Source organism: Dreissena polymorpha, chromosome 10 (genome assembly GCF_020536995.1).
Source record: "Dreissena polymorpha isolate Duluth1 chromosome 10, UMN_Dpol_1.0, whole genome shotgun sequence".
NCBI lineage: Eukaryota > Metazoa > Mollusca > Bivalvia > Myida > Dreissenidae > Dreissena > Dreissena polymorpha.
Genome location: NC_068364.1, coordinates 62,502,241 through 62,527,098, shown reverse-complemented (window position 1 = coordinate 62,527,098; position 24,858 = coordinate 62,502,241). Strand labels below are relative to the sequence as shown.

At 34.6% G+C, this 24,858-nt stretch overlaps 2 protein-coding genes across 16 annotated transcripts in view; one reads left to right on the top strand and one right to left on the bottom strand.

Moving 5' to 3' along the window:
• The window catches only part of LOC127846934 (doublecortin domain-containing protein 2-like), a 101,955-nt gene extending 89,770 nt beyond the window's left edge, over nucleotides 1-12,185 (top strand). For 12 of the 13 annotated variants that reach the window (XM_052378363.1, XM_052378370.1, XM_052378362.1 and 9 more), the window contains one exon: nucleotides 9,075-12,185. In XM_052378363.1, the coding sequence (XP_052234323.1) occupies nucleotides 9,075-9,086 (12 nt within the window). In that variant the 3' untranslated portion in view covers nucleotides 9,087-12,185. Of the gene's footprint in view, nucleotides 1-6,439; nucleotides 6,533-9,074 lie in introns of all 13 variants that reach the window. The other variant, XM_052378371.1, reaches the window with a different exon arrangement.
• A 3,338-nt stretch (nucleotides 12,186-15,523) lies between these two features.
• Nucleotides 15,524-24,858, bottom strand: part of LOC127846933 (uncharacterized) — a 23,117-nt gene continuing 13,782 nt past the window's right edge. For all 3 annotated transcript variants that reach the window (XM_052378360.1, XM_052378357.1, XM_052378358.1), the window contains exons 6-10: nucleotides 23,617-23,809; nucleotides 22,575-22,643; nucleotides 19,323-19,414; nucleotides 16,985-17,074; nucleotides 15,524-16,124 (exon numbers count right to left, since the gene is read on the bottom strand). In XM_052378360.1, coding sequence (XP_052234320.1) covers nucleotides 16,053-16,124; nucleotides 16,985-17,074; nucleotides 19,323-19,414; nucleotides 22,575-22,643; nucleotides 23,617-23,809 — 516 coding nt within the window. In that variant the 3' untranslated portion in view covers nucleotides 15,524-16,052. The remainder of the gene's footprint in view (nucleotides 16,125-16,984; nucleotides 17,075-19,322; nucleotides 19,415-22,574; nucleotides 22,644-23,616; nucleotides 23,810-24,858) is intronic.

Genomic DNA, 24,858 nt, shown 5'->3' with positions numbered 1-24,858 from the left:
GCAAACATATACAACAAAAGTCACCAGTTAAACCTGAAAGGGCTCAACATAAAGAAACAGAAAAAGAACCAAACAAAGTTAATAAAAACAAAACAGATATTAAATTAGATCAGAATATTAGAATTCAAGCACAAGGGACTGGTGATCAGGATAATGATGTGAAAGAGACTATTACAGAGCCATTTGTATTGCAGACAGATTCATCTGATATTAACAAAACTGGAGAGACTGAAAGTCATGAAATGCTGGACAGTATTCATGTAAATAGTTCTTTGTTTGGAAATTTGAGGGAACCACTTTCTCCTATACTTTCCAGCAGACTCAATACTGATGTAGATTTTCATGTATCAAATGGTGAAAATACAACAGCTGCTGAAAATGATCATGTGAATATTATTCCAGAATTAAATGAAATTAAAATTCAAGAAAATGCCCATCGTCAAAATAATGCAGCAGTTACTATTCAAAAGAATTTTAGAGGTTTCAGAGCAAGAAAGGGTATAATCAAAAAGCAAAAATCGACTAGAAAAATGGAAAATGAATACAAAGATTGGAAGAGTAAAAGAATAGAAGCAGCAATTGCTATTCAAAGTGCTTGGAGGGGTTACTCAGTCAGAAAAGACATGACTGACAGAGACGAAGCTACTGTTGAAGGTTTTATTGGTTTCAACAATGAACCCAAGGGACTTATTGTTATTCACATTGGCAGGTCTAAATCTGAGATTGAAAGGTCAAACAGGCGTTATGAAAACTGTAGCATGATTCAGCTTGTCTTCAGAGCCTGTAATGTGAAAAGAAACTTTGCTGTGAAGGGGGCAGTTAGACGACAAGAGAAAAACAAAGCAGCTACAAGGATACAGGCCCTTTACCATGCATTCATGACCAGGAAGAACTGGAAGAAGCAGGCTGCTGCTAGAAGAATACAGAATGTTTGCAAGGCTTACCTGACACGTGTTGCCAATGAAGAGAGGAAGAGAAAACTTGTGGAAGACCAGAAAATAGCTGCAACGTATTTACAATCTACGTATAGGTCATTCATGAGGCGAAGGCAAAACGAGGCAGAGAAAGAAGATAGAAAGATTAACAGGGCTGCTATTGATATACAATCAATTATCCGGGCGTTTGTGGTCAGATGGGAGTTAGGAAAGAGGCAAGATAGGTTACAGCTTGAGGCTGCTGATAAGATACAGCAGAGTGCACGAGGGTACATGATGAGAAAGCACAGGAGGATTCAGAAAGAAAAGGTAAGTATAATTACAGCTGCCTTCAGATCATTTAAGGCAAGACAACAAGTGCAGGCATGCCTGAACAAGCGGCGAACAGAAACAGAAGCAGCCACACGTCTGCAGGCTGCTTACAGAGCATATGTTACACGGAAGAAACAGGCATATGTTGACAATCAGCAAAGAGAACGAGAAGCAGCAACACGTCTGCAAGCCACTTACAAAGCATTTGTTACACGAAGGATAAACAAGGAATACAAGGACAGAATGGCAAGGGAAGACCTGGCTGCCTCCAAGATCCTTTGTTCTTACAGGGGAATGAAAGCTAGAAGAATGTACAGGAAATTAAAAGCAGAGTTGGCACGGAAGAGAGAAAAGGCAGCAATAAAAATCCAGGCACATTATCGGGGGTACAGAGGAAGAATGGTTGTACGAAAGGCTAAGGAGGTTAGGGAAACGCATGAGATGGTGGTTGATCTTGTAGATCTGGTGGTGCACAGGGCTTTAGATTACATTAGAAGGAGGAATATATCTGCTGAAAGAATTCAAGCGACAGTGAAGGGTTATGAAACCAGGCAAGAAATAATGGCAAGACTATCTGACGAAGAAAAAATAAGAAAGAGACAAATGCAGGTAAATGCAAGATGTATTCAAGCAGTTGTCAGGGCCAAAAGAGTAAGAGATCGACAGAATCGTAAACGAAGAGCAATTGAAAGAAACAATGCTGCAATAAAGATACAGAGCCTGTACAGGGGGTACAGGACAAGAAAGGCTGTGGCAGAAGAAAAGGAAATGCTGGCTAATTTAGAACCCCCTCCTACTGCATTGATTAGCGCAAGGACAAATTCAGGTAAGTTGCTGAGTATATCAGTGGACGAAGTTCTGCTTAAGAACTCGAGAGCAATAATTATATTCCATAGAAAGGCCAGTGAGCTTCAGGCAGCGTTTAGGGGAAGAAAGGTAAGAGAGGCATTGAAAGACAGACTGGTCCGTAAGTCTTTGGTAGCAAAGAAAACTCCTAGGCGAGTGTTGAACGTGGGTAAAAATGTATCTCCAGTAGATGAGGCTGCAATACTTATTCAGAAAACATTCAAGGGTTACTATGATCGGAAAACATACACAAATGCTGTTAGAGATAGGAAAAAGAAGTGGAATAGATGTGCTGCGGTAATACACGCGGCATTTAGGGGATATAGAGAAAGGACAATCGAAAGGAAGAAAGCCTTGAAGTTTGGTCCAGAAAGGGTGGGTGAGATTTTAATAGCAAAGTATCAAGCTGCAAATGTTATAGCAGCAGCTTATAGGGGTTTTTCTCATCGTAAACATAAGAAAGAGCTAAGAGTAGAGATGTAAATTAGAATCACATGGAGAAATGGTCATGTCAATCCTGAGAATGTTAAAAGATTTAATCATTAAAAAAGGGTTTTACCCTGGGAAGTTATTATACTGAATCATACAGAGAAAGTGTCATTGTTTACCCTGGGAAAGTTATGATATAGAATCATTTTGGAAAGGGTTAGTTTTGAACATTAGATTGATGCAGGATTGAATCATTTTGGATAAAGTTTTTATCCAGAGAATTTGCATGTTTAGTGCATTGGAAATTAAGATTTTCATGTAATTTGAAGTTTGAAAAACATGAAGTGTAAATGTGTATAGCATTAAGTCATATAAAAAGTCTTTACATGTAAACAAACTTGTATGAAAAATTATGAATGAATATAATCCGATAAAAATATTAAATATTAAATCTGCCCATCAAGAGTAAAGACTGGTCAAATCCTGTTGTAAAACTGCTGTAATATTTCACGTACGGATTCCAAAACATGGACCTTTAAGTATATTGTTTATATACAGAAAGCTTCAGGCCAGAGTTGAACATTAACACATATAAAGAGGGATGCTTAGAATAAAATAATCATACTTGAAGACCCTGTCAGTGTGACTGTGTTTAAAAATAAAATCTTTGTTAATGATACATTTGTGTCCAGAATAATGCTTCATTTGTATCGAGAAGAAAATTATGTAACATTGAAATTGCATATTTTGGAATCCAGGCAGTTCAAAGAGTGTTTTGAAGCCCTCACTTTTATTTCACTTAGAGCCAATATTCAGTACGGCATTGACTGCATAAATGCTGGTTATATGTTGTATTTTAGTTGGGTATCGCATTGTATTCCAATAGCTACATAGCCCTGCTTTGCACATTTTAGTTGCTAAAATAAGTTTTACCTATTGGTGAATAAAAAGCCATTCTTGTAAACAAATTTACAATTTTAAGCATCATATTTTGAACATTTTTAACAACAAAAAAACTGGAAGTAAACTGCATGATATCTTGTACCTGTAAAACAATGTTAAATTAATGATTTGAATGGTTTGCCGAAGCAACTTGTTGCCAACGTTTCTAGTATGCAAACAAATGTTGTGGAAAATATCCCTGCCGCTGTAGCAAATTTAGAGACAGTACAGTTTGCATAGCCTGGTATTTGTATCTTACGATGATGGTACGCCAAAATTTGTTAGTACGCCAAATATTGATAGCTGAGTAGTGATATACTAGTAGTGTGAATGCTTGTTTTAGTGTAGCTATTTGTGCGAGCAGCGGTTATTTAAATAAAGTCACTTTTATTTCATGAGTTAATAGCCTATTGCTTGCTTTTTTTGTTTGGAGAGGGGATGTTATTTTCTTATGTGTATACTACTTAAATACCATCAAAATTACATCTCAGGATAATAGTTATCCAAATTTTCATATGTTTCTTTTATTTGACCATATTGATATTGCATTCCCTCCTTAATTGTATGCACCAGGTATGTTATGTAAGTTAACATATTTAAAACATGTATATTTGCTGTTTAACCCAAACTTCTTTAATGGAATGAAAGTGACTTCTTGACATGGAGCAAAGAAATTGTACAAAAAAGTAAGATGGTTGATAATTGTATATTTTAATTGTAATTTGATGTAATCAATTATAGCTTACTATTTTTGCCATTATATTGCTACTTTTTTCATAATTTTAATGAACATGAAACCTTCTGCCTGCACAAGTTTTATTACATTCATTTCCATATATTCACCTTCTGTAAATATTTTTCTTCATTGGCTTCAATAGTTTTTACTCAAGTTTTATTTGCTTGTGCAACCATTCCCTGCTGCTTTCTATATGCATGTAAATTGTCTATAAGTATAAATTGAAGTAACATTTAAGTGAAGAACAGTGAAATCAAAAACATTAATTAAACAATTCCAAATCACAGGTAGTTATCTTTTATTATAAATCTTCTTGTAATTTATAGTCTATCAATACATAATTGAAACGTCTTTGAAAAATAGAGAGAAATATTAACATTGAAAACCATCTTGCCTTTTTCATATGCATGCAAACTTTTATAGACCGCTGTATTTGCCCCACATTATTGTCTGTTGTTTGGTGTCTGGATAAACTGGGGATCTGCATGATACTTAGGCAAGGATTCTTATGACATTATTTCCTTAGAAAGTGTGACAAAGCTGTGGAGATGAGCATGTTTATTTTAACTTAAGAAATTGAGACTTGCATGAGAAATTTCGTTCTTATTATTTTAGTTTTGTCATAAGAGATAAAAGTTTTCTGCTATTTAATTTGAATTTTCCTTAATGGCAGCATATTGTTTTTATAACAGGGGAAGGATTCAGCACATTTTTGAATTGTGTAAGCGTGAAACATTGTGTTATTAAAAAACTAAGTAAAAATGTTGAACTTTTCAAAATAAAAAAAGTGTGCCTTAATACTTTGTGTATATAAACTTCTCTAAACATGTGAATGGAATTTCTGAAACGGTTCCTGTGATAAGCACTTGCTACAATGATATCCTTCATCGTCAATTAAATTGTTGTACAGTTACATTTTTTATTCACCATTGTTGGAAACTTGTTAATTACTTATTGATTAGCAATCACAACATATGAACATTTAAAGTTGTGTTGTGTACTTACTGAGCACGTTTTTATGTTCCCCACCCACTATAGTGGGGGACATATTGTTTTTGCCCTGTCTGTTGGTCTGTACGTTGGTCTGCTGGTCTGTTTGCTCCAATTTTAACATTTGCAATAACTTTTTCAATATTCAAGATAGCAACTTGATATTTGGCATGCATTTGTATCTCATGGAGCTGCACATTTTGAGTAGTGAAAGGTCAAGGTCATCCTTCAAGGTCAGAGGTCAAATAGATGTGGCCAAAATCGCTCATTTTATGAATACTTTTTCAATATTGAAGATAGCAACTTGATGAAAGGTCAAGGTCATCCTTCAAGGTCAGAGGTCAAATATATGTGGCCAAAATCGCTCATTTTATGAATACTTTGCCAATATTGAAGATACCAACTTGATATTTGGCATGCATGTGTATCTCATGGAGCCGCACATTTTGAGTGGTGAAAGGTCAAGGTCATCCTTCAAGGTCAGAGGTCAAGTATATGTTGCCAAAATCGCTCATTTTATGAATACTTTGGCAATATTGAAGATACCAACTTGATATTTGGCATGCATGTGTATCTCATGGGGCCGCACATTTTGAGTGGTGCAAGGTCAAGGTCATCCTTTAAGGTCAGAGGTAAAAAAAATAATTCAAAGCGGCGCAGAAGGGGACATAGTGTTTCTGACAATCACATTTTTCTTGTTTTACCTTTGTTGTTTCCACGGTGTAATATATTGTTGTAATTGTTTCCATAGCTTTTGTTGCATGTATATGTGACAAAAACAAATGCTTAAACTTGCCAAATTGATCTGTATAAAGACACAATTTTATATAACAGATAATTTTGTGGAATGTTGAAAACTCATCTTTGCTATAATTTTCTACCACAGAATAATTATTTGAACAAAATTTTTCAAAGAATTTTTGAAATGTTTGCCTTGATTCACAAATCATTTAAGTGTTTTATTTTGATGATTATAAAGGAATATTTAGGATAAATGTATATCATAACATTTATGAAATATTATTTGAATTATTCAACTGAAAGGCTAAGAGAAGTCTATATCATTCTATTTAGTGTAAGTGGGTTATACTCTTGACATTGAATGAAGACTGTTTAAATATAAGGAGATATACATAAAGATATGAATGATGGCAATGGGTGTTTTCTGTAACTACGCAGAGAACTACTGGTAACCAGGGCCTGATCATGTGAATGATATTTCTGAGTGTATATATATATATATTGTCAGGGACTTACCCAAGATTCTTTAAGTGGGGGGGCCAAACCGGTGAAGTTACGGGAGGGGTGTTGCAAAATGTATCCATGACTTTTTGTGGGATAGGTAAACGCTTAGCATTGTTTTATTTTCATCATATAAAACAAAAGCTAAATCTTAAATGAAAATGTTACTTTGTTAATCAATATGGGAATACATGACATTGTAAAATTGTAATTATTCATAAATTCAGAATGGAAGAAGTCTTTTATTAGGAGATGGGATCTATGAACAAGGGGATTAATGAAGAATAACTTTTGCTATGAATTTAATATAATTATATGTCATAATCAAATACATTACTATTTATACTACAAATACCGGAACGTGTAATGCATACAGAATAGAACACCTGGTTACTGGAAGTTATCTAAACACTTGCATAAAATTATTGTTCACACACACAATGTTTTCTTCCCTATGGAAACTAGGCAGTTCAGATGGTCAGGCAATATATTGATGTATTTTTATTAAGACAATATAGGATTCAAAATTTGAAGTCCGAGTTTGGTGAAATATCGTATCTGCTTAACATTTGTGTATCATGACATAGTTCAAGCCCGATATTTTGAATTTTTCAAGCCATGAAATAATAAAGTTCTGAGCGGTTTTTGTATTTTTGGAAATGAAGTTTTTAGTAATTTTAAGATTTAGGCTATTTTCATCTGTGACTGTCAAAGTGAGGTGATGTTTTTTATGCATTTTGCGAAGATGTGTTCACAAAAGCATGATCAGATGGGAGTGGTGATCTAGAAAGCTCGATTTCTTCTTTGTTTCTGTCATTTGCATGCACGTCTAAACATCCTGTTGACACAGAAAATATTTTCATTTTTAAATGCTATTTGAAATAATTATTGGAAATTTATTTGAAAAGTCATATTCAATGCATGATTTTACTTTAATTGATAATTTTGAAAGTGTTTGCTAGATAGATGTTGAATTGTGTTTCATAATAAATGTTGATATTTTTTAGTGATATTTTTACAATGCAGACTGCATAATTTGATGTATAAATTGCTATGAATGTTGTTTAGTTGACAAGAATGATCAATACTCAGTTGATATTTCCTCGAAAAGTACGCAAATTTAGATTCAGATTGTTTTTGCCAGTACATTGTGTGTAGAGGCCTTGTAAATGTCTTTGATATTTCTTGTCTAATCTAAATAGTTTCTACTTCTTGACACTCACAATTAATGTACATGTGTTAGTAAATGATATACATTGGTTAATAGTTTGCCCATGTAGTATGTGTGTCTGTATTCGCAAATATGAAGAAAAATGTGAAATAATTGAAGAAAAATTATTGTAAAATTCTACACATAACTAAATTTTGATTTATGCATGTATTTCACTGCTTTGAAGCTAAACTACACATTCAAATAATTAGCGCTACATTTATAATCTTGGATAAACTTATTTAACAATTCTAGGAACTTCTACTACATTTACTATTTTCCTAATATGTGTCTGTTTGCATGCCCGCTTGCACAATTTTAAAGTACTAAACACGTTTCTCTCCGTCTGTTTAGTTTTTTAAATGTGTTTTATTGCATATAATGTCCATTCAAATATTGAAGAGATATTTACATATTAATTTAAAAGCTAATTTCAAATAAGGGATTGAGCATAAACCTGTTGTATTTGGGTAACGTTTGAGCCCTGCTTGGGAAAACTAGGAGCAATGGAAGTGGTTAGCCCTTAAAATGTATGCGGGGTATATTTATCCAATAGATAACGGATGGCCTCTTCATGAAGTCCACTTTAAGCTCTAAACACAGACACAAACACTGACTTCTACATTTTTCTGTCGAGATTAAAAAAAAACGTTCAAAGCAGTGAAATGCATGTTAATTTCTATCTAAAAATGCAAATGAGTCGCGTTCAGAGAAAACTGGGCATAATGCATGTGCGTGAAGTGTTGTCCCAGATTAGCCTGTGTATTCTGCACAGGCTAATCAGGACTGACACTTTCCGCCTTTATGGTATTTTTAGTTTCAAGGAAGTCTCTCCTTACTGAAAATCAAGTTTAGGCGGAAAGTGTCGTCCCTGATTAGCCTGTGCGGACTGTACAGGCTAGGCTAATCCGGGACGACACTTTACGCACATGCATTAAGACCAGTTTTCTAAAAACACGACTCAAATGGTTCTCACGTTTCTGCATACCTGTTGTCTGCTCTGAGTGGTGTCCCTGGTAAAGCACTGCACACTGCAATTGCACACAAGATCAAGGGGAAAACATTTGTCTCGTTGAGTCTTAGACGTCAAGCTTTGCACGTGTACAGTGCAGCGTGCGTGCAAATTTGACGTGGGGAGCATTTGGGATATTTAATAAAGATAGTATATATGATTGTAAATCTTATGTTTTGCTAAACATGCTAGCTGTTATAATAATTTAATAATATTTATTGATTAACAAAACTTCCAAATTAAATGATTAATTAATTACACAAATTATATATGTGATTGCAACTAAAATAAACCAAAAATTATACTAAATAATAATTAAAAAAAAACTATGAAAAATAATGTTGAGACAACCCCTTGTTTCTATGGTTACTCTGCTGTGACTGGTTACACATAACACCTATTATTTTCTTCCTTTCTCAGGGCCAGAAGTGAGTGAGCACGGGACCAGTCTGAAGTTTTGGATTGCAAGCATCTTCCTCACTTTCAACAAGACATTTGATTGGTTGATTGTTTTTCAGACAAAGTTGGACAAATTTGAATATTTATTTTTTACCTTTTCTGTCATACACTGTTATAATCTTCTATTATGTTTTTTAATAACTTTATTTTAATTTTCTATTTTCTCTGTTATATTCTTGTAATAATACTGACGACATTTTCATGTTCTTCTTTATTTAATCTGTATTATTTTGTATACTATGGGTTTGCAACTTGCATTTCATGTTCACAATTATTAGATATTAAAATAGGATTTATTGAACAGGGGAATGCTATTATTTTCCATGTGATATTCATAAATATATGTCAATTGTATTCAAAATGGAACTGTAGCAAAGAATTTAATCTTAAATTCATTATCATAACGTGTTTTTGCATGTTTCATTAACTTATAATAGACCTCTCCTGGAAAATATCCTTAGTATCAATAAGTTATGATGTATGTGAACAAATTAAGCTTTTCATGACACAACTTGCTTTTTTATTTATTTTACTTAAAACGTGTATTTATAAACTGAATAATTCAACAACTATTTAAATCAATTTTTTCATCTACACCAGTAAACAATACTAAATTGAGTTACTTCGCTACCAGCGAAGATTCTTTTAAAATATATTATTGCTATGGTTACCATTTTGTAATATAGTGAAACGTATGAATGTAGGTGAAGGGTTCCACAGAATTTCTGTCCGTTTGTCACAAGGTTGTTATCCATTCGCTACGTTTATTAAATTGCGAAAAATAATCACATGTATAATATGCTCAATCAATATACCAATATCAATTTTTAGTAGTTTTAACTAGATTAACCCATTTATGCCTAGCGTCTAGAAAAAAGGCCTTGGCAAACAGCGTAGACCCAGATGAGACGCCGCATGATGCGGCGTCTCATCAGGGTCTGCGCTGGTTGCTTAAAGGAATTTCTGTAAGAAATATTCTAAATATAGAAATGAATATACTAGGCATCCCTAATTTTGGAAATAAATTGATGCAATTTAGAAGGATGGGAGAGTCCACTAGGCATTAAGGGGTTAAGTATTCCTCACATTTAGGTTATCTAGGCAATGCAAACACAAACAAACATTTACAACACTATAAGTTGGTCAAATCTACAACATATTTGACCAATAACACTATAATTTGGTCAAATCTGCAACGTATTTTACCAATAGTATCTCATAACGGTTTATTACATATAACTACATGTAGTTGTAGGTAGAAATAAAGTAACACAATTGTAGAAATGAAGTAAGTGTAGTGTAATAATTCAATTGAGTGATTGAAATGAGAGAATAATTTCTTTTGTTGTCTACCTTATGCATGTTTTGCCATGATGTTTGTTAATCTGAATACTTGTACATGTGCTAAATACATGTGCGCTTCAACGTTGATTACAAGAAACTTTTCTATCAATAAATCTAAACTATTTGTCAAATAATGTAAATTTTAAGAGATTGTTTTTGCTCCCTTAAGTTGACCACACAATTAAAATATTTTATATATGACATACTTCTGTAAGCATTCCATTGAAGATGATGAACATATCAAGTGTATTCCCACTTCTTTTTATTATTTTCTGTTGATTTTCTTTTTGTTGTGCAAAAGATGACTTATCTGTGATATATTTTGTGATTTGTTTTTTTCTTTTCATTTCCTTATTAGCTCTAGTGGTAGGTAGAAAGAGAATGTATGTAAACTAAATGTATAAAACCTGTACATACATTTAATTGCACAATTCAGTTCAATAATGAGGATTCTATATAGTGTTTAAATTATTTTTCACACAGAATCTTGTTATAAAAAATTGTATTAGTTGTGTTATATAGAATATATTACTTTTATTAACGCCGTCCAACTTATATATTTATACATGTAATAGCAATAGAAAAAAATAATTGTGTTACATTTACATAAATGCATCACTGCTTATCTGGATAAAGTTATTTTCACAAATATTAGATACAATGAGCACTGTATTGAGCACATGGATTTAAGAGTGAAAAAGCTGAGTAATAATAGAGCACATGTTACAATGAAACATTGAAATATAGATAGACTACAAACACTCTGGATCATAGTATGTGCTCTGCTGCAGAGTTTTACAAACACTCAAAACTATGCTACAAACAGTTTTATTGTTTACCCAAAGACAGGAATCAAAATGTTAATTCAAGTGTATGCAATTTTCTGTCTTAAGAATCAGGACACTGGAAGATCAAAATAAAAAGAACAAATAATGGTTTAAAAAATACTTGAGCAACAAGATTGGATATCCAAAATTCTTCAAAGAAAGTAGTTATTTTCTACTCTTTGCATAAAATTGTCTTAATCAGAAAGGAAAATTTATGTTATGTGATTCTATTGCAGTAAATATTAAAATTGCAATCAATCATTTGTTTGGGCTATTTTAGAGAGATTTCTTTAACAAAATGCCTTTTTCTTACCATAAAAAGCATAAAGATGTTCCTGATTTATTTATTCAGGTTGATTTATTTTGTAGCAATTTCTTTATTGTTTATTTCAGCTTTTGATTTTTACATTGGAAAGTTGTTTGAACTGCTTGAACATTTTTAGATTTTATGTTACATCATTCTGTAAGTGATGTTCAGCAATTTGTTAAAATAAGAATAAAAGCTTATTTAATTACAATTTTAGTGGGAGACTCCCAATTTTTTGTTATGGAAACAAAACATGTGAACCCCATAAAAAACTTGAGTATGCCAAAAAAAAAGTTTACCGTTGTAATACCCCGCCAAAGGCAGAGGGATTGGCGTTGTCTGTCCCACCCTCGTTATTCCCTCAATCTGTCACAAATTTTGAAATTTGCGGGAAATATCAATTCAACAAATGTGCTCGTTTTTATCTGAATTCACTCATATACTTATAGTTGCTGAGATCATTTGTATGCATTGATCAGAGACTGGATATTTTGTGCCTGTATCTTATTTTTGCACTTTTGTCTTATTTTGAATATTGTGAAACTGAAATAAATGTGCATGTCTTGTTTAAGTCAATAAATGTACCCAGTTTAATATACACTTTGCTCATTTTTGTTTTTTGGTAAGTTATTCGAGTTTATTCTTGTAATTCTGCTAATCTGCGATATACACATTTATACCAATTGTGAAGGGTAAAGCATGTATCAATGGTATATGATATTGAAATGTTGTCCATTCAAAACTCACATGATCAGAAAGAACTATTTTTATTAAAGAATACCAAACCATTATTTCTTACACAAATGTGGGATGAACTTGTCATCCTATGTGAATTCAAAACTGAGAACAGTGAACCAAGATAAAGGTTTTTTTCAGTTAACAGTTTTAAGTCATATCTTGGCTGTCAGTTATAATATTAAATTGTTTAACAGTATCAGGGTAGCATGGCGTAATCAATATGTCCTCCTAGCGACAGGAAGGTTACTGGTTCAATCAACACTGTGAAAGTTTTTTCAGATCTCCCTCACACCCATTACTGGTTCTACCCAGGAAATGAACACCATAGCGCTCCAATGAGCCTAGGGCTTTTGAATCATTAAACTAAAATAAATTGGTTTAACGCTTTCCTACTCTGAAGCAAAGTGAAAATGGCTATGTGCAAACAGCATAAAACCAGAACAGACTGCAAGTAACTGGCAGTCTGTTCAGGTTTAATGCTGTTTGCTACTGATCAGTATCTTAAGGTTGAAAATGAAGCGTTTAAAACTTGAATATATTCAGAAAGGACTTAAATTTAGTTTGATTTTCTAAAGGACTTAAAATGCATATCTGAGAGGTAAGGGTTTAAACTAAACAAAGTGCACATACCCATCTAGCCAGTAAATGAAAACTGCAGGCCAACTTTCATTAGTGGTAGAGGGAGCAGGGCTAAAGATATAATTTCATCACCATATCCCACACAAGTGATGTTGCCTAGCTGGGATTTGAACTCCCTGGTACTTGAATTACATTCCTGTGCTGGACAGACTGGGCTAGCTGGGTACGGCATGCAAGAGTATGCCAATGATCAAGGCGTAAGATCTAATAAGTCTTGTTCTGAAAAAACTGGGCATAATGCATGTGCGTAAAGTGTCGTCCCAGATAAGCCTGTGCAGTCGGCACAGGCTAATCAGGGACGACACTTTCCGCCTAAATTAGATTTTTGCTAAGAATAGACATCATTTAAACGAAGTCATAAAAGCGGAAAGTGTCGTCCCTGATTAGCCTGTGTGGACTGCACAGGCTTATCTGGGACATCACTTTATGCACATGCAGAATGCCTAGATATCTCAGAACACGACTCTAATATATCTTGTTCTGGGAAAACTGGGCTTAAAGCATATGCGTAAAATGGCCTAACAGATTAGCCTGTGCAGTCAGCTTTAATGGAATTTTTTGTTTTCAAATAGGTCTCTTCTTCAAAAACTCTTATGCAGGCAGATGAAGTACATGTATTGTTCTCGATTAGCCTTGAAGACTGCACAGGTTGATGTGGGAGGACACTTTCAACACATGCATTCAGCCCAGTTTTCCCAGAATGGATCTAAAATAATATAATAGCAGTAACAAGAGATGTGTTTGTCAGAAACACAATGCCCCCTACTGCACCGCATTGAAATAAAATTTCTATTTATCATTTGGCAGGTATAGAAATCATCTTCCTTTGAAGGTTATTACTTTCCTTGAATTTTGTCCAATCCAACCGGGGGTGGGGGGGTCTTGGTCAATTATGACCATGTCAGACATCAATGACAACCATGGCCTGTGGTTTAAAAGAGATCATAGCCAGAGTTGATCATGTATCTATGGACAGAAGTCCACAGGTATGTTATGAACATCAAAGAAATTATATCATTTAAAAAACAACTTTGAAAAATCAATCATTTGGGTTATAAATAATCAAATTAATCTGTACGGTAACTGTGAAAAGAACTTCAATTCTTGGTAAGGAAATATATAATATGAGATTTATAACTATATAAATTACTTGCCTTTAAAATAATTGTCTGTAACAAATCTATATTTTTAGTAGAAAATAATTAAAAGCCACTACCATGACTGTGAATTCACCACTCTAAATGTGCAGCTCCACGTGATACACATGCATGCCAAATATATAAAGTGGCTATGTTCAATATTGAATAATTTTTTCTCTTTTTAAAGCTTATTACTTCCCTTAAATCTGTATTTTTTACCGTAGACCATAAAGGATGACCTTAACATTTTACCACAATGTGTTTGTCAGAAACACAATGCCGCCTACTGCGCCGCTTTGATTTATTTAACAAAAATATATACATGGGCAGGTCAGATAACTATGCCCATTTAAAGCTTATTACTTCCCTTGACTTAGTTTTTTCGACCCTAGACCTTATAGGATGCTGTTCACCTTGAAATTTTACCACTCAAAATGTGCAGCTCCATGAGTTACACATGCATGCCAAATATCAATGTGCTATCTTCAATATTTAAAAAGTTATGGCCAATGTTAAAGTTTTTTTCGTACGGACGGACAGACTGACATACTGACTGACGGACAGTTCAACTGCTATATGCCACCCGACCGTGGGCATAAAAACAGAATAAATGTCTATTTGTAATAGTGCAATACAAATAACAAGAAATTTGTCCAAAATGAAGGATATTATCCGATATTATCAGAAATAAAAATGAAGTCTCTCGCACAATATGTGTAAATAAGACCATTTCTGCATTGAGTATAATTGACAGTAAGTTAAACTTGCACAAGATTGTATACAACTGATCAAATACTAACAAACACATTTTAAAAGTAATTTCTAAAAGTATTTTCAAAGCATATAAAATAGTTTTTAGTCTGCAACATGCATATAATTACAGTGTGAACTAAATTATATTTAAAGGCCTTTGACATTTTGTCTTACTAAACATTTTGTCTTACTTAATATTCCATTTGGATTACCAAGATATAGGAAATATTCCATGTATATGTCTATTGAAATGCAGTAAGCACAGTCTTTTACACAGGGAGAATTGTTTTCGTTCAGTAGCTACCTTAGTCCTCATTGTATACCCTACAGAACTGGAGCCCCCCCCCATCCCTTGAAACATTGTATAACAAACGAAAGTTGCAAAGACTTCTTTTCTAAACAGCAACATATATGATTAATTAATAGCATGTTTTGGTTTTAATTTACTTTTAATCTTACACTTTGCCAATATTTTTGGAATTAACTGGTCCCAAATGTCAAATTGTTAGCGCTAAAATTTCTGTCATAACTTAATATTGTTGTATGATCTTTGATAAGAAAGAACCCTGAATTTTTTTTTTGCCAGGCTATAAGGGTAATGTGTGGTATAACGTAAGACAATTCATAAATCTTCATGCATAAGATAAGTTAATGAAGTCTTCCAATTGGTATATCCTTTAATCAAAATGTATAATTTTAAGAATATAAAATCTGAAGCTAAAATCTTTCAATCATCATCATGTTCCTTGATGTATGAATGCTTTGTACGTTCCCTGCAACAACTATGTTTTCATCCTCAATGTGTCTTTAACCCATTTAAGCCTAGCAGACTCTCCCATCATTCCAAATCGGACCAATTTATTTAAAAAATAATGGATGTCTGGTATATTTATTTCTATATTTAGAATATTCCTTACAGAAATTCCTTTAAGCAAACAGCGCAGACCCAGATGAGACACCGCATCATGCTGCGTCTTGTCTGGGGTCTACGATGTTTGCCAAGGCCTCTTTTCTACGCTAGGCATAAATGGGTTAACAATCTGCAAATTGATGCCGAATGTTCTCAATCATCCTCATGTTGCCTAGACTTGTTTAGAGGCTTTTGTTTGAAACGTTTGTTGTTGTTGAATGTTTTATCCTCGAAGCGTCTTTAATGATCTTAAATTCAAGGCCCAAGATATTTCAATCAGGATCAAGTTGCTTGGACTTCTGACAGGCTTTTGTTTCGTTCTTGCGAGGACACCCATCTACTGATCACCTGCAGCTGAAAAATTGAACAAATGTCTACCTTAACCTTTTCCCAATCAGAAGCAAAGTGAAAATGGCTATGTGCAAACAGCATAAAACCAGAACAGCCTGCGAGTAACTTGCAGTCTGTTCAGGTTTTATGCTGTTTGCTGCTCATCTGTATCTGAGGGTTGGAAATGAAAAATTAAAAACTTGGATCTAGAAAGAAACGCCTTTAATTAAATTAAACGTTCTGAGGGACTACAAATGCGTAAAAATACGTATTTAAGTGGTAAAGGGTTAATCATGTTGTTTTTGAAAATATGAATGTATAAAGTGTTTGTTCAGATTTTTTCAACAATGTGAACAGAATTGCACACATATCACAGAGGTTAGTTGACCTTGTCATTCATTTCATAGGTAAGCTGGTTAACAAGTACTCAGTGCACATACTTATGGAAGTACATGTAATTGATAACTGGTCTTTTTTAATAGGGTTAAGAACCAGAATGGCCATAGAAATAAACATAAGAATTGAACAAAATAAACGCACATGTTTACACAAATTTAGTTTGCAACACTATCAAATAATTGTTAATTTCGGTGCAAGTTTGGACTGATTTATTTTTAATTTCTTTCAAATATACTAAACTGTTGTAAAGTATTTGTAATCAAGATAAAAAATCATTAGAAAGTGTTGCATTTAATATTTTATCTACTATCAGCACACAAAAATTGATTTCTGAATATGCCTTTCCCAAACTCCTAATTTCTAATACATTATTATGTAATAATTCTACTGTAATGTTCCTATTCAGCATGACATCGGCAAACAATGTTTTTTACATGTATTGAGACCACATGCTACAAAACCCAGCATAGAGATGGATTTCTAACCTTGACTCGTATTTGGGACAAACATGTCGGGGAAGACGCGACCACTTCATTCCAGCCAGTGGGAAATATCACGTAGCAAAACACGAGAGTCTGAAACAAACAAAAGCTCCGGATAGCGGATGCCACGCTCGGCTGCGAAAGCTTGTCAGAATTTTTTTTTTGTAGGGGGGGGGGGGTCACAGTGACCTTGACCTTTGACCTAACAAGTGATGTGTTTGTCAGAAACACAATGCCCCTACTGCGCCGCATTGAAATAAAATTTGTATTTATCATTTGGCAGGTACAGATATCATCTCCCTTTAAAGGTTATTACTTCCCTTGAATTTTGTCCAATCCAACCAGGGGGTGGGGGGTTGGGGAGGTTCTCACAGTCAATTATGACCATGTCAGACATCACTGACAACCAAGGCCTGTGGTTTATAAGAGATCATAGCCAGAGTTTTTTTTTCTTTTTCATAAAAGAGTTGATCATGCATCTATGGACATAAGTCCACAGGTATGTAATGAACATCAAAGAAATTATAATTATATCATTAAAAAAAAAAAACTTTGAAAAATCAATAATTTGGGTTATAAATAATCAAAATAATAAATCTGTACAATAACTGTGGAAAGAACTTCAATTCTTGATAAGGAAATATATAATATGAGATTTATAATTATATAAATTACTTCCCTTGAAAATAATTGTCTGTAACAAATCTCTATTTTTAGAAGTAAATAATTAAAAGCCACTATACTGTGACTGTAGATTCACCACTCAAAATGTGCAGCTCCATGAGATACACATGCATGCCAAATATATAAAGTGGCTATGTTCAATATTGAATAATGTTCTCCCTTTTTAAAGTTTATTACTTCCCTTAAATCTGTATTTTTTACCATAGACCGTAAAGGATGACCTTGACCTTTTACCACAATTTGTTTGTTGTCAGAAACACAATGCCGCCTACTGCGCTGCTTTGATTTATTTAACAAAAATATATACGTGGGCAAGTCAGATAACTCTGTCCATTTAAAGCTTATTACTTTCCTTGACTTTGTTTTTTTTACCCTAGACCTTGAAGGATGATGTTCACCTTGAAATTTTACCACTCAAAATGTGCAGCTCCTTGAGATACACATGCATGCCAAATACCAAGGTGCTATCTTCAATATTTTAAAAGTTATGGCCAATGTTAAGATTTTAGCACGACGCCTAGGGTGGACGGCAGACGACGAGCTGGCTATGACAATAGCTCATGTTTTCTCCGAAAACAGCCTTGCTAAAACTGGCTACTGTGATATATGATTTGTGTTTCTGAAACTGCTAAATAAATATGAGTCGTGTTCTGAGAAAACTGGGCAAAATGCATGTGCGTAAAGTGTCATCGCAGATTAGCCTGTGCAGTCTGCATAAACTAATCAGGGACGACACTTTCTGCTTTTATGGCATTTTTCGTTTAAATGAGGTCTCTTCATAGCAAAATCCAATTAAGGCGGAAAGTGTCATCTCTGATAAGCCTGTGCGGACTGCACAGGCTAATCTGGGACGACACTTAACGCACATGCATTAAGCCCCATTTTCTCAGAACGTGTTCTATATATGAACCTTGCTGTGGGAAAACGGAGTTTTATGCCTGTGCGTTAAATGGCGTCTCAGATTAGCCTGTGTGGACTGCAGTGAAGAAACGTTTCGCTTTTATTTTATTTTTCATTTAAAGGAAAAGTCCTTCTTTACAAAAATCCAGTTTAGGCAGAAAATGTTGTCCCTTGATGAACTGTAGTAGTAAACACATATTTATTATTAATGACAACTTCACGAGGGATCTTACAGCAATTGCATTATTGTCTGAAATAAAACCATAACGAAAATTTATCACACCACCGCATTGATATCTGCCTGATATAACGTTGCATGATTTGTTTTTTTATATCATGGTCAACAGGAAGTTCTTATATCAGTCATGTGTGGAGGATGGTCATATTACTCGGAATCAACTATAAAGTAATCATTTTTTAGTAAAATCAAATCAGATTTAACAAAACAAACAATTTGATACCAAGATGTAATATATTTGATACACAAAATGCAATACAAACAGCAAAAAACATTTTTTTTACAAATATTAAGCTTTTTAGTGATTTTGTCATTATTCTTTTTTAAATCAGGGACGTAGAGGTAAAATAAACAGAAACACTGGTTACTGCCTGATCTTTTTTAAATATATCAGGCTCGGCAAGAATAAAATAACGACTTGGCAAGCCACGCCGTTATATTATTCTAAGCCTTGCCTGATGTATTACAAAAAGATCAGACAGTAACCTGTTATTCTCTGCATGTACATTAATACAATACCTTGGCAACATGCTCAGTGACTCTGTTCAGCCCACTTAGTGAGGTCCATGTGAATTGTCGATTGTTGAAATGCTCCATTTCTGTATATGAGCCTGTAGAGAAGCAAATGAACGTACCTTAAATTACTATTTGAAGCAATGAGAAAATTAAACAAGAGGGCCTGAAAGGCCCAAAGTCGCTCACCTGAGAAAACAAAATATTATTGGGACAAATCTTATGACAAAGTTTCACGAATATCAGAAAATAAATGTGGCCTCTAGAGTGTTAACAAGGTTTTACTATAGCCATAGAAGGAAAAATGCCCCGCCCCCTGGCAGCCAATTTTTTTCAACCAACCGGCATCATTTTTGAACTCGTCCAAGATATTATCGGAATAAATCTTCTGACTAAGTTTCATGAAGATCGGACAGTAAATGTGGCCTCTAGAGTGTTAACAAGATTTTACTATAGCCATATAAGGAAAAATGCCCCGCCCCTTGGAAGCCATTTTTTTCAAGCAAACATTATTATTTTCGAACTCATCCAAGATATCATTGAGACCAATCTTCTGACCAAATTTCATGAAGATTGGACAATAAATGTGGCCTCTAGAGTGTTAACAAGCTTTTACTAAGGCCATATATAGCCATATAAGGAAAAATGCCCTGCCCCTGGTGGCCATGTTTTTAAAGCAACCAAAACCATTTTCGAACTCATTCAAGATATCATTGGGACTAATCTTCTGACCAAGTTTTATTATGATCGTAAAATAAATGTGACCTCTAGAGTGTTAACAAGATTTTGCTATAGCCATATAAGGAAAATTTCCCCGCGCCTGTGGTGGCCATGTTTTTTAACCAACAGGCATCATTTTTGGACTAGTCCAAGATATTATTGAGATGAATCTTCAGACCGAGTTTCATGAAGATCGAACTATAAATGTGGCCTCTAGAGTGTAAACAAGATTTAACTATAGCCTTATATAGCCATTTAAGGAAAAATGCCCCGCCCCTTGGCAGCCATGTTTTTCAAGCAAACATAACCATTTTCAAACTCATCCAACATATCATTAAGACAAATCTTCTTACAATTTTTCATCAAGATTGGACAATAAATGTGGCCTCTAGAGTGTTAACAAGGTTTTACTATATATAGCCAAATAAGGAAAAATGCCCCGCCCCCTGGCGGCCATGTTTCTCAACCAAACGGCATTATTTTCGAACTAATCCAAGATATTACTGGGATGAATCTTCTGACTAAGTTTCATGAAGATTGGACAATAAATGTGGCCCCTAGAGTGTTAACAAGATTTAACTACAGCCATATATAGCCATATAAGGAAAAATGCCCCGCCTCTTGGCAGCCATGTTTTTTAAGCAAATGTTACTATTTTTGAACTCATCCAAGATATTAGTGGGAAAAATCTTCTGAGCAAGTTTCATGAAGATTGGAAAATAAATGTGGCCTCTAGAGTGTAAACAAGGTTTTACTATAGTCAAATAAGGAAAAATGCTCCGCCCCCTGGCGGCCATGTTTTTCGACCAACCGGCATCATTTTCGAACTCATCCAAGTTATTATTGGGATGATTCTTCTGACCAAGTTTTATGAAGATCAGACAATAAATGTGGCCTCTAGAGTGTTAACAAGATTTTACTAAAGCCATATAAGGAAAAATGCCCACCCCTTGGCAGCCATGTTTTTCAAGCAAACGTAACCATTTTCAAACTCCTCCAAGATATCATTAAAACCAATCTTCTGACCAAATTTCATGATGATTGGACAATAAATGTGGCCTCTAGAGAGTTAACAAGGCAAATGTTGACGCTGCACAACGCACAACGTACAAAAGCGATCACAAAAGCTCACCATGAGCACGTTGTGCTCAGGTGAGCTAAAACAAGATATCATTGGGACAAATCTTGTGACCAAGTTTCCTGATGATCGGAAAATAAATGTGACCTCTAGAGTGTTAACAAGGTTTTACTATAGCCATATAAGGAAAATAGCCCCTCCCCCGTGGTGGCCATGTTTTTCAACCAACGGGCATCATTTTTAAACTCATCAAAGATATTATTGGGATGAATCTTCTGACCGAGTTTCATGAAGATCAGACTATAAATGCGGCGTCTAGAGTGTAATAACAAGATTTTACTATAGCCTAATATAGCCATAAAAGGAAAGAGCCGCCCCTTGGAGGCCATGTTTTTCAAGCAAACGTAACCATTTTCAAACTTATGCAAATATCATTTAACAAATATTCTGACATATTTCATCAAGATTGGACAATAAATGTGGCCTCTAGAGTGTTAACAAGGTTTTACTATAGCCATATAAGAAAAATGCCCCGCCCCCTGGCGGCCATGTTTTTCAACCAACCAGCATCATTTTCGAACTCGTCCAAGATATTATTAGGATGAATCTTCTGACCAAGTTTCATGAAGATTGGACAATAAATGTGGCCTCTAGAGTGTAAACAAGATTTTACTATAGCCTAATAAGGCCATATAAGGAAAAATGCCCGCCCCATGGCAGCCATGTTTTTCAAGCAAAGGTTACCATTTTTTAACTCATCCAAGATATCATTGGGACAAATCTTCTGAGCAAGTTTCATGAAGATCAGATAATAAATGTGGTCTCTAGAGTGTTCACAAGGTTTTACTATAGCCATGTGGCGTGTAGAACTCATCAAGGTGCAGCTACATGTGAAGTTTCCAAGTTGTAGGTAGAAGCACTTTGATTTTATAGCCAATGTTAAAAACCTTAACAAAATGTTAGGTTTTAGCACAACGCTGACGACACGACGATGGACACGAGGAGCTGGCTTTGACAATACCTCGGGTTTCCCCCGAAAACAGCCGAGCTAAAAACAACAACAGAACAGTGAAACATAATATATTTAGTTGATTTCTTAAAAACATTTACAAAACGCATGATCTCATACAGCAACTTTCCCAACTTAATGTTTCAAAAGCATTGAAAACAAGAAGATCAGTGAAACTTATTGATGCTCCCCGATCATGCACTTTGTCAATCTATGTACTAATTGTGTTACCACCTATATAAATCTATTATTAACCTTGGTGACCTTGAACCCAGTGACCTCAAACCTCATCAAAAGGTAGAGGTCCATGCATGGTACCTACATGCCAAAAATGTAAGAGATCGTTAAAATATTGAAGGCGCTATGAGAAACTGTGACAAAAGTGTGACGAAAGGAAGGAAACTGGCAAACTGGCAACTAAATGCTCCACCGAAAATTTTCTGGGTCATACCTTCTTCAACTGCCTTGACGACGACAGAGTAGGTAGCATGGTAAAATGGTGGACCAACCTTGTACAAGACTGCAAGGCAAATAATTACATTACAACAAGAAGAAGTAACAGACAGTGTATCTCTAGCCAAGGGCTTTATTGTTGAAGGGTACAGTGTTTTAAAAAAAAAGTTAAAAGAGTGCGCACTGAAGCTTTGATACAGTGATTTAAAATAGGGTAACAAGTGCTTAAAAACTTGAAATGGGGAAACCTTGACAATATAGCATGTAGATAATGGGTTTAATTATTGTGTAAAAGTTTGATAAAATCACCTGCAAACAGATGCTTTTACATGTAATAACAAGAGATGTGTATTTCAGAACCACAATGCCCCCTACTGCGCCGCTTTGATTTATTTATTTTTGTTTTTGATTATATCCCTTTAAAAAATATTACTTCCCTTGTATAAATGATCTGTACCTGCCAAATGATAAATAGAAATGATATCCCTTTAAAGCTTGTTACTTCCCTTGGATTTGTTTTGTTGACCTTTGACCTTGAAGGATGACCTTGACCTTTCACCACTCAAAATGTGCAGCTCCATGAGTTACACGGGCATGCCAAATATCAAGTTGCTATCTTCAATATTGCAAAAGTAATGGCCAATGTAATAGTTTTCAGACAAATGGATGAACTGACAGACAGTTCAAATGCTATATTCCACCCTATCGGGGGCATAAAAAGGGGCAATCAATCCTTAAATATTAATACTTTTGTGAAAGCTTGACCACCAGCGCTGATGCAATAGGAGATCAACATGCTGTTAAACTATGACAAATTTGTTATATATGTTTCATATGTAATAATTGTAAACAAACTCCTCAAACAAAAGTACAATAATAGAAATTCTAGCACTTGCAGATTATAATTCTGTAAAGATTTGGAGAAAATCGCATGCATAAAAGTCATACAAGTTTAAAATTCACACACCCAAAAATTTATTTCATTTTTTTTAATGCAACAGCCAAAAGTCAGTATAACAGTTGAATATGTGCTTATTTACCGTAATCGACGCCAAATAAAATTCCTGACTTGGGCACCCATCCATGGCTTCTAAAGAAATGATAGGCAGCATACATAGGAAGAAACCGGGCTCGCTTTCTGCAGAAATGCCTCCACAGGTCAGAAATCTTCAGCATGGACTGGTCCTCATTTTGTACAGAAAGGCAACCCAGTCCATAGGTGAGGAAGAAGGCCTGTAAAAGATAAACATTAAAACCAGTCCATCAGAGTATGAAATTAAGTATAAGCAAAAGTGCTGTGTCATGAAACGAACATTCCTTTAATTAATAATATATATAATGTTGGCCTTAAAAGTGTGTTGTCTTCAAGAAAAAAAACAACAACAAAATACTTTTAAAGTGTTATTAAAAGAACTTTTTCTTCCAAAACCTTAAAACTGAACTATTGTTTTAATTCAAAATTGCTACAACAACATTTCCCAAAGGACAAGTTGACCAGCTGACAAAATCAGGTCACCCTTACCAAAACATGAGTTTTCTCCAACAAAATTATATGGGAATGTGGATCAAGCTGTCTTTATATTTTATAAGAAGAAGAGCACCGAATAACAGGTGCCAACGCTCGGCTGCAGGTGCAGTTTTGAATAAATGAAATATTGTCAGATTTTTTTTTTAACAGGTGACAGTGACCTTGACCTTTGACCCAGTGAGCCCAAAACGGGTGTGGCGTGCAGAACACATCAAGGTGCATCTACCTATGAAGTTTAAAGTTGTAGGTGGAAGCACTTTTATTGTAGAGCCAATGTAAAGGTTTTAGCACGACGCAAACGTCGGACAACAAGCTTGCTATGACAATACCTCGAGTTTTCTCTGAAAACAGCCGAGCTAAAAATAAATGCAGACAATTTAAATATTCCCCATTGGCGCACAAATGGACAGGTTACTGCTTGAAATGGTATGGGAAACACATTACAAAGAAATAAGCCTGAACAGTAACACAGTCTAATCAAGCAGATCTTACCCAAAAAAAAGCTATCATGTAAAATAAAGAAAATTAACAAAAAAGAGCTGTCTCCATAGGATGACATATGCCCTTGAAAACGCTTTGATAAGACTGCTACATAACAGAATGAATATTCGAAACCTAAATGCAGATTTCAAAACCTAAACGCGGACTCTAAGTTCAAGATCAAGTTGAAAGGGGCAAAAATGTGTGTGTGTATGGAAAGGCCTTGTCCAAATACACATGCATACTAAATATGAAGGTTACACCTGAAGCGACA